This window comes from Merops nubicus, unplaced genomic scaffold, assembly GCF_000691845.1.
Source record: "Merops nubicus isolate BGI_N331 unplaced genomic scaffold, ASM69184v1 scaffold21622, whole genome shotgun sequence".
Taxonomy (NCBI): domain Eukaryota; kingdom Metazoa; phylum Chordata; class Aves; order Coraciiformes; family Meropidae; genus Merops; species Merops nubicus.
The window spans coordinates 28404-39825 of record NW_008592196.1 but is presented as its reverse complement, the minus strand read 5'-3'; the positions used below and the strand labels follow the sequence as shown (position 1 = coordinate 39825).

Sequence of the window (11422 nt, the reverse complement as noted above, 5' to 3'; positions counted from 1 at the left end):
TTCTATGATTCTATGATTCTATGTGTTTTGTTTCTACCTTAAAGCTAGCATTCTTCTTTGGAGCAAAATCTTCTGTGCAGCAAACTACATCTCAACTAATCACTACAATGACTTCTTAAGAGAAACTAAAAGAGGTTTAAATTGCTTATTTAAAGAACGTGGTTGCTAACTCACAGTCCTTTGAAGTCTTCACAGTTCCTCAGGATCTGCAGTATATTCCTATGAGCCATTTTACCACCATTATAATTTTTGCAAGAGTCTTGAGGCACTGTTAAGGACAAACTGGTACAAAGGCTCCAAAAGGCACTTTTGTGCACATCTCTGGTCTTTGGTGAGTGCAGAAGGTGCTTCTCTCTGTACTGCTTTTTGGGAAGACAATTTTGCACCTCTTTCCCCACATGTCCCTTAATATGGTAGGACTTCAAGCATGTGCTCCAGGCCCATTAGCCTTACTAAGTAGAAGGACTGCTGGTTTTACTCCTTCCTTCACAATGCCCTTAAGAGGAAACAGGGAGTATATGTGGGACCAGACTCTCTTTCCACCTGGGGACAGGGAGACACAGGATCTGCCAAAGATACACTGCTGCCACAACTGAAAGAAAACTCAGATGCACACCTTCCTTTCACTCCTCCCAACTTGTGATTAAAATGGCCCTTTTGTTTTCCAAAAACAGCCAGTTCTCCTCTGCTGCCTTGTGCTGCCAGTTCGCTGCTCCAAGGAGAGGCAGCTGGCACCACTGCTAGCAGCAAGGAGGTGACTTGGGCAGAACTTGCCAACTTCCATAGCTGAATCTCATGCTTCCTCTTGGCCATCTGCTTTTCTCCAGCTTGAGAACCAGTACCCTGATATGAAGTATACTCAGAAAGTCTTAGAAAGCCCAACCTGATGCACTTTCTTCATCCAGACGGTGCAAATGCTCTGTTAAATCAAGTAGCATGAATGGGAAAATGTGTGAGGATGGGATTTGGTGTGGGGATTTCTGAAGTTTCAGTGTGGGGATTGCTGAGATTTTTCATTTAAGAAAGGCAGTGTCTAAAAAGCAAAAGTGTTACCAGTTTGCAACACAGTTCCCAATAATAAAGCCAGGAAACTATTCCCAGGGTAAGAAGGTTTTGGGAAAACTTGGTCATTATGTTCTACTGTGAGTTCATTAGTTATGCGTTTACAAAGGGACATCATATACATATAAATTCCATTTTACAATCAAGATTATGATTTGAACTAGACAAAGGCAAACAGTTGATTAGCATGGACATTCCCACCTTAATCTATATATCCATAACATTACTCTAACACTTTTGTGCTTTTTTTTTTTTCTTTTAATACGATCTCCTTAGAAGGCATATTATTCCTTAAACAAACTAACACAAGTTCTCAAGTTATCTCAGGATAGTTATTTCAAAAGACAATGCAATATTTCATAATAAACATTTATAATCCGTGTTTTAACAAAGTAATTCATCATATAAACAAATGAATCAGTCAGACACTAAATAAATATTTGTACTGCTAAATACTAGCATTTTGCTTATAACAGGTAGGACCTGATCCTGCAAGCCCTCTGTATATGTCTTTATCCCCACTGAATGACTGGTTTCATTTCTTGTTCTAATCTACTATTTTACTTTGAAATAAGCAAATAGTTTCTGGCCACTAAGTTAAATAATTGAAATAAGCACTGGAATACATTCCAGCATACAATGTTTTCCTTAGATGTCTTTGTACATATATTTTTTTCATGTTTATGAAATCATCACAAACATTTATCAAAAGGCATTTAGTTTTTGAAATTTACAATCTGAGTTGCACCAGTTTGTCAAGACTGATAAAAATAAACTGTATGTTCCTTGTTCTTGGCTTTCTTATTAAACAAGACATGATCTTTGCACTCAATTTAAAGAGTGGTTTCCATGAATTATTCCATAAGTAATACTGAATTTTACTTTCTCCAAATATCTGAGCTAACAATACTGGGCTAGGAAGGCAAGAGCCTCTAGGAGAATAACAAGCCAGGAGCTCCCCTTAGGGAAGAGAGACAAGCATGAATTACCTTCTGTCTGTGCTTATCCACCACAATCACTACCTTCTCCAAGGCAATGGGGATAGCCTTTTTTAACACATAGAAAAAGCTATGGCCACTTCTTTAACTCTGAGTTTATTCACTCCTTTTCAGGGATGTCTCTTATCTTGCATGGTAAATACAGAAGAGAAAACTGTAGATTGGAGACATAAGTGACCTACACACCCTACTTGTGCCTTAGGAAATTTATCAGGATATCTTCATACAATTAGACGTGTCAGTGAATTCAAATCTCGTAGATGTTTTTTGAAAGGAAACCCTGAAGAAATCAGTTACAGCTGAAAACTTGAGAAACTCAAATTTAATGATTGATTATTTTTTCTTGCCCACATCTATTTGAAATATAGTTTGAAATCAAGTATACTGAGGTTATTAGATGCATCCACTGTATTAATTTAAGTTTGGCTGAATTCTGTTGGATGCCTTTGAGCTTTTGCCACAGTATAATACGAAACATTCCAAGCATGTGGCAAAAATGACAATTGTAACAAATCACTTCCTGAACTGAAAAGAGGAACAAATTTTGAAATGACTCTCTGTCTGTATCTATAGGGATATACACACACGCACACACACATACACGCACATATATAACCCTATATAAACATTTTTCTAAAATACAGAAACTGATTTTATTATTTCTTATGTTGGTATTATTTTAAATACTTTACTCTGTGAATCTACAATATGACAACTTCAGGCTGTCCAGAGAGATAAATCTTAACACGGTTTTATAACCTCCACTAACATAAATATATTGGCAAGGAACTTTGACCAGCAATAGTAAATTTTTAAAATTAAATAATTATTCTACAATTATTTTAATTTTAACAATGAATTGCTACTGAGTACCATTATTCATGGAAAATGTAAAAAAAAAAAAAAAGATATAGCTTTAACTTCTGACACTCTGTATCAAGTGCTGCTTTATGAAAGGAATGTAAAAAAAAATATGTATAAGAAAAGAGAAAGAGCAACTTATATTACGTGTTTAAAAAAAAAAAAAAAAAAACTGAAATACTGTATGCCTGCGCTTTATCATAAATGGCCATGTTAAGTCATAGATTCTTCTTGCCTGCAAATGAAGGATGTTGGTTCACAAATCTTCTAAACTGTACATGAGCATTTGATTAAAGCCTGTTCATTGTGAAAATAAAGTTCATTTACACTTAAGAGTGTACAGCAATCAGGAGTTTGTTATTATAATAAGACATTTAAGGACCCTGGTAGCCAGTACCAGTTGTATTTCCAAGTAGCTCCTCAACTTTTGTGTTTTTTTTTTTGATTTTTTTTTTTTTAAATAAAGGTACAATCATAGTTTTTCATTTACTTTAAAAATTCTAAAGATGAAGAAAAGTAGCATTTATACATATAAGTCCTCATATAAATTACAAAACTCAAGTTTATCTTATAGAGTTCCATCCCCAGAAGAAGCATAAAGCACTTTTGTGGTACCTTCACCAGTAAATATTTGTATCACATCAAATCTGAGAAATGCATCAAAGATGATACTGCATCCCAAAGCCATTCTGATGCAGCCTTTTATGATGGATGTGCTCCATGGGATCATATGACTGCTGTGACTTGACTGAAATTCAAATGAAATATGAAGGAATTCACCTCACCAGTTCTGTAGGTATAAGAAACATCAGTGAAGAGCAGACTCATCACATTTGAGGTCAACAGTCTTTGGAAGACAACAAGAAGGGAGTTTAAAACTACAACAGCAAAATCAAATAATACTAACAATAATGAGGTAAACACCCCTGAAAAGGTCAGAAGGGCTGAGATGTCAGGAGAGTGTTCGATTGTACCTGACACCCAAATGTTTCTGTAGCCAGAGTTCAGCAAGCTGCATGGTAGAGGCAAATGTACTTGCTTTGGACCCTAAGCACATTTTATATTGTTTTGGATCTAAATTGGGGTCACACTGAACAGGATGAAAAATATGGACAACTCCTACTTCTTGACTTCTGAAAGCCTTCAAGCCAGATGTTATCACTTTAGTAAAGAGGTCAACATCCTCAAGTCCCCAGCCTTGAATTGAGGTATCAAATCCACCAGCGGTAAGTAGATCACTTTTGTAAATACAGGTAATTCCAAATCCATACTCTCTCCAAAATCCAGTTCTTTTTGTGAAAACAAAACTACTGTCAGCTGGAGGGTTGCCTTCATATATTAGTTTCGGATCATATTGGCTAAAGATGATAGGGTAGTAAACCTGTTCTCCCTGAATAGTGTTATCTCTGCATCGCTGGAGGAAGTCTGGTGTGAATACCAGATCAACATCACAGAACAGCAGCAAAGTATCATTGTCAAATTGAGCTGAGGCCATTTGAAGACCTAAACCTCTAGAAAACTTTCCTGCTATAGGAATCAGGGTCATATCTGCCATAGGATACTTAATGCTATATTCTTTCAATAGCCCTATGTGTTTGCTGGAGTCTTGGCCTGGTTCAGAATTGAAAAGAATTATTGCCAATTTTACATTCTGCCTGGGAATCAGACAAGTCTTCTCAAAGTTATCCATAAATCTTGAGAAAATGTCAAATCTTCCTGTGAGAGGGACAAGAATATGTATTTTCTTGTCATTGCGCCCCCCAATGTCTTTGGTGTGTTCAAACGATGAAGGAAAAATCTTTAAAGAATTTGAAAGAAAAGAGAAAGATTGAGTGTCAGTGTTGGCATCCTCCAGTAGGCTTCTTACATCGAGCTCCTCTGCTTCTTTGAAGAAAGGTTTGCTGAACGATTGCTGAAGGTAAGTGTGGCGTCTCACCGGAACTGTAACTTTCCTTCCTTTGTGCCTTTTGTACAAGAGCAGTAAATCCAGAATGTACTCCACTCCATGCAGAGGGTCTACCCTGCGGTAGCCATACTGTATTTCCTTGAAATCAATAAGCCTTCCTCTAGACCTAGAATTCTCATTTATCATTTCCATGACTTGCATCACGGTGTCATCCAGTGCAGCCCGCAGGATGCTGCTCAGGCTCTGCCGGGGTGGCTGGTTCTCCACCATCGAGTAAAGAAATTTTCCTGTGAGGAACTCCCACTCGATGACTTCATCCCGTTCACGTGGCTGGAAATGACTAAAAGATGGTAACACTCCTAGTTGCTGATCTTCCTTATTTACTTCACTGTTGCTGAGCTTGCTCATCAGGGCACTTTCTCTATGGAGTTGGATTGTCCTATAGCGCAGTTCAGAAATTTTGCAACTTAGTATGTAATTGTGCAGCCTGTATTGGTAGGCTGGTCTTTTGTTTGGATGAAGTGTTATGGCTGTCTGAATCTTGCTGTTGTGAAGATCTTGAATGTAACCCTTGCGGTTGTGTTCATAGTTTTCATGGAACAACTGCTGCATCTGGAGAGATAGAGAGAAATGAAAAAAGATTAAGTGGAAGTGCTTCTACCCCCCAAAGGACATACACTGCCACTGCTGTTCATTACCAATTCTTATAGGTCATGGCTATGTTAGGCACAAAGCATTAAACTATTCAGTAGGAATTATTTACAGGTTTTTTGTCTCAGTTTCTGTACTGTTCACAGTAAGCAAACATTCTCAACTAAACAGAAAGGCAGATACCTTGAGCTTTACTTCATCTAGCTACAAAACTAAAAGAAACATTTAACTGAAGGTCTGTAGGCAATACTTCTGAGTTCCTAGGTGCAGCCTGAACACTGCTATGCATGAAACATTAAAATGTTCACCCACTTCTAAATCCTTATTAGCACAGATTCTTACTGAAAGGCTAGCAATATTCATGATTCTTTTTTTTAAGAGGTCCTTGGATTTATGTCTATAGAGCACAAAGCTGATTGTATTTCCTACAGGCACACACAAATAGATAGTGCTAGTTAAAATTCAAAAACTGAATAGACAGCACTTCAACAAACTGGTTTTTTTTTCCATGTGGACAAAGAATTCAATGACTGAAATATAACCACTGGAATATGTGTCTTAGCAGGGATACATAGAACAGAAGATGTCAGTTAAGCTATAGATCATGCTAGTGTGACTCACCCTGAAAAACTTCCAATGTATTTCTGTGCCATGAAAAGACATTCTAGTTCTGCCAAATTAGCAATTGTAATATCTTCCAAATAGTGAAGAGATACATTTTATGGCTGAAACACAGGTCTGGGATTTAAAGGCCTTTATGCCTTTCTGTGCTATAGCTAAACAATGATCAAATCATAAAACTCTCTGTCTCAGTTTCCTTCACCAAAAGAAAACTTAACTCATTAATTTAATGGGATGAATGTTTATGCTTAAATGGGAAGTGATATGGAGGAGTAAAATATTAATATAATAAATGCATTTAAGACCCACCAGTCTTTGCTAAGCTGACACTTAACTCCAGAGAAACAACTATTTCTCATGAATAGCAGAAAAAGAAGAGGCTGTTCTTTTTAATCTGTAAACAGGCCGGTCTGTAATTAATACATAAGGATGGAAAATGTGCTAATTAGAAAATGTTGTTCAAGGAGGTGTTGCAAACGAGCTATGATCAGATTTTGAGATGGGTATTGACGTTTGTCTTTTATACTCTGAAGAAATCAAGAGAGGCAAGGTCTGATGACACAATGTCTCAGACTCAAAACATTTAGGTTATTCTATGTCAATTCTTTCTAGAACAGAGGTTTTGCTACTGGAAATAATATTAAGCACAGGGCAATAAATGCAAAGTATCTCCTAACGAAGCTCTGAAGAATGACGATTATTTTAAATCCACTAGCATTTATGAGAAATATATATTGTCATATTTAGAAAAACAGAACTTTAACAGAAAATTTCTACAAGCTCCCCCCAACACCACTGAGACCCCAAATTACTCTGCTTGAGCAGACATAGCTACTCCTATTAGTCAGGTCAGCATTTTTGAGGCTACAGTCATATAACACGGAGAAAGTCTAACTCTGTGAACTACCTTAAGCAATCTTAAATTTGACTTTAATAAAACAGATACATCTGAGAGTGAAAAAAGATATATATTTACAAAATTACTCATATAATTCTTTTTCACAGAACTCCTACCAAAGGCTGTCAGAGCACATTTGTTCTGGCTTGCGAGGGGAGTATTTTGCTTGTCGTATAAAACGAGATGCAAAGGGCCATGAAGGTTTGGGTGACTTTCTTGTTATCACAGGGAATAGGAAACAACACCATCAGTAGTGAGTCAGCATTTAACCAGCAGTGCTAGAAAAATCAAAATATGACTTCCTTGAGGACAAGAGATGTTCACTCTCAGACCAGGCAGATTAGAGATTAGGGACTGAATTAGAGAAAAGTACCTAGTAAAGGACTAGGTGAGGATATTCACTCTTTGGATGAATTATTGTCCCTTATCTCTAAAATTTACACTTTGAATAATGGAAGAAGACAAGCTGCTCCATTAGATTTCCATCTCTCCAGTTATAAATCACACTCTTTTCCTGACCCATTTTATTAAAAGCTGTCTACTGTATGTTTGTGTTGTGGTTTGAGGCTTGAAATGGGGGCATGACCTTCCAGCAACCGGGAGGACCCCGGGGGGGGGTTCCAGCAATTGGGAGGACCCCGGGTGGGGGGAAACCATTTTATTCCCTCCCCTTCCGACACACACTCTGACAAGAGGCAGGGAGTGGGTTCTAATTTCACTCCTGCCCTGGAGCTTGGAGAGGGAAGTTGTCCTTTCACTCCGTGGGACCCTGGAACCATTTCTGAGGGTTTTGTATATTTTATTTCTTGTATTTTTTTCCCCTAATCTTTGTATATATTATTTTCCTTACCTCCCTTTCTCATTTTCTGTTCCTTGTTAAACAATATACTTCATTTTTTTTTCAAAGTGTCTCTCTCTCTCTCTCTCTTGGGGGGGGAGAGGCGAGTACATAGTTCTGTTCCGTGTGGGTCCTGCCCTGAACCAGGACAGTTTACAAGATGACTGGGCTTTAGTATGCTCCACTTTTTCTGGAAAAAGTTGAATCTATGATTATCATATTTAGAATTTCACATTAAAATCCCCTTATAGGAAAATAAATAAAACATATAACATTGAATAGAAAAGAAAGGGGTTCTGAGTGGTATCAGCATCCTTCTCGACAAACTCTGACATTCCACTCTTTCATAAGCTCTCTAATCATAAAGAATCACTGGAGTTTTTCTTCATCCACAATGTAGAATGATATTTGAGTGTAACTCAGACAACCATTAACTACCTTAACACATTCAACTTATGGTACCTGATTTTCACAGTAAGTTTTATTTAAAGTATTATAATGTATTTTATCCAAAAGATTTTTAACAGATGACAAATTATCACTAAGTGCTCTCCTCCTGTCATGCAAGTTCTGCTGTAACCCTTGTTTTATTACAAGCTGAGCTTCATAGCAGATTCATTAGCATCACTCATTTAACAGGAATATCCTATTAACATAAATACTGCATTTTTATTACATTCCAATTTCAGATGCCTTGGTTTATTAGATATACCCCACTGAAATCAGAGTGAAAGGATGCACTCTATTATACTAATGATTTTGCTTCTGATAATCAACAACAGATTAACAGCAGTGATGAAAAAATTGAATCAACTCAGTAATGCAGTATTATCACTAATAAACAAAACTATACTAACTTTTTTAAAATAACATTACTGAACACTTTTAATATATCTCAATACAGAGAAAACAGTTCAGAACAAATATGACACTGAAATAATAAATTATTCCTGAAGACAACTGGTTTTAATCTTGCTGCCATACAGGAATTTCTTTTTAACATTGCAGGACAAAAATGTCTTTTTACAGCTCAAATTATTAACATATAGATGAAAACAATTCAATGTGGTCCTAACTTTGCTTTAAGATTTCTAAGCAAGGTGGTCAAACCTAGGAGGCAAAGGGAAAGATTTCCTGAAAGAATGGATCTGTGCAAGGGCCTCAATAGGTCAATGAAGTCATAAGCAATCTGGAAAAGGTGGGGATTTGGGAGGCAGTAAGATTTACTAATGTAAATTAAAATGACTCAGCATGGTAAACAAAACTGCCTGCATAAGTTTTCTTTTTTCTTTTTTTTTTCTTTTTATTTTTTTTTAATGGGAAGATAATAAAATGGCAGACTAAATTCTGTGTAGATAAATGCAAAGCACATGTGAAGAAGGCAATAATACTTGAAGAATATCACTGTGTGTAAGCTGTTAGCATTCTGGAAAGAGAACCTAGTTACACAATAGCTAATTCTGGGCAAATGTCATGTTGATGTTCAGTAGTGATGAAAGGAAAAGCAACTATCAGGAGGAAAATTCTAGAGTGAATCAGAGACATCATTATATGGTTGTGTCCATAGCGCACCTGAATCTTGAAGGCTGTAGGGAGGTACCTAGTCAATATCATGGTGTTTCATCTGGAACGGGTAACATATGAATAGAAAGGTACTAACCAAACCCCCCAGGTTATTACACGTGTGGATCATTAGATGAATAAATGACTAGGGCAAAAGGGAGTAATCCTAAGAGAGCTGACGCTGAGACCTATTGAGATAGTAGCACCAAAGGGAAATGGATACGCATACTCACTGTGTCTCCTCACATGAAGAACTATGGCACATGCAATGACACTCTCTAGATTCAAAACCAGAAAACTAAATATTGATGTAGCTGAACCACAGAACTTACTGGCACAGCAAGCTGCTGATGGTAAAATTTTGTGTGACTTCTATGTGTGAGCTAACAGCTTAGTGGGAGACTTGCATCATTGCCATGTTAAACACAGAGGTATGCTTTCTCCACAGCATTGCTGTACTGCAGATTCCTGGAGCCCCAGCTGAGGCTGTATCACAATATAGCTTTATTGTCTTATGCTCCTGTATCAGCTTCTTCTCATGGTTACTGCAGAGAGAGGATATTTTGTCAAATGAACATTTTGCCTGACACGATAATCACTCAACCTTCACTGAAAGCCAGGAGTAGGAGTTTTCTTCTATTCAGTATAATACGTGGAGGCACTGCATTTTATTTTTTTATATGACATGACTTTGTGACTTTCCTGAAGAGTTCACCATCTTCTGAACAATTCTTACAGCACAACTAAAACAAGAATTGGCAAGGACTTGCCAACAAGTTAGCTTGCCTCTTTTCACACCAGCTGAAACTAGAAGTTGGCAAGAAATGTGAATAATCTAATCACGCTCTGAGGAACGCTGAACTGCAAACAGGAATAAAAAAAAAATGAGAAGAAACAAACTAGAATAAAGGCAATACTTTATTATTGTGTCAGAGAAACAAAATAGCTAATACGTAAGCACATTTTAATTTTCATTGCAAGCTCTGAAATCATTGTAATCTCTGTGATTTACTGATACAATAAAAAAGCAAAGTTCTTATTACATAGACATAAAATACCAAACCAACCTACTTTATTATGACAAGACTATCACATTTTAAAAGACTGAGTGCAAATGGTGCTTTATAAATTAACACAATTTCAGTTTGAGCATTGTTTAAAAAAAAACTTCTCCCATTTAAGAGAGGAGACATGGAACTTGATCCTCCATCCACTCCAGCTCTTCCTAAATCTACACTAGTACTAAACTCTTGACCATTTTATCTAAACTAGACTTCTAAAAAATTTAGAAAATTAGATGAACAGTAACTATTCCTTGTCTTTATTCACCCTGCTCTTTAGAGTTTAGCTTTCCTAAAGATGAAGATTTATTCATCATTTCCAGTGACTTCAAGGAGCTTTTAATCCCTATGAAGAACATATCTAAAATCTACTACGTTCAAGACGATACTGTTTGCCTGAACAGCAGGAAGCCAAGTATCTTAACTGAAGGATGAGTTAAAAAAAAATCTAAAAATTCAGGCAACAACAGGAACATTAGGATGTTCTCAATAATGCATAATATAATAAAATGCAACACTAAGGTAGGGGTGAATCTAGGTTTGTGGACAAGAAAACAGATTTCAGCAAGTCATTTGGTATAGTGCTATGAAAAAAACATGACAGCCTGGAGAAAATAAGGATTAAGGCAGGAATTATGAAATGCGTGTGAACTGGATAACAGACAAGCAATAATCAGCTATGTTTAAATGGTAAACTGTCATTCTGGAGTCATTACAGAAGCTTCTGAGGAACAATATCATCCCTGACACTGGCACAAAATTGGGGCACAGCTCATGGCTCAAAGTTGAGGACATCAGGACAAGAGGAGAAAGCACCCCACAAGAAGAGCCAGATAACTTGAAGAAACAACACAGCAGAAATTCATTTATTACGGTGCATGTTTGTAAGAGCTAAGTGACTAAATATCTTAGAAAAGTTGACTTTTTAAACAAAATATATGACAACTAAGGGGAACACTGGAA

General features: G+C 36.8%; 1 protein-coding gene across 1 annotated transcript; it reads right to left on the bottom strand.

The window, feature by feature from the left end:
* Nucleotides 1-3363: 3363 nt before the first annotated feature.
* Nucleotides 3364-5439, bottom strand: LOC103767955 (chondroitin sulfate synthase 3-like; the record flags this gene model as incomplete). Its single annotated transcript, XM_008935088.1, has 1 exon — nt 3364-5439. A coding segment is annotated over one exon (1566 nt), but the record flags the coding sequence as incomplete, so codon positions are not given.
* Nucleotides 5440-11422: the final 5983 nt, after the last annotated feature.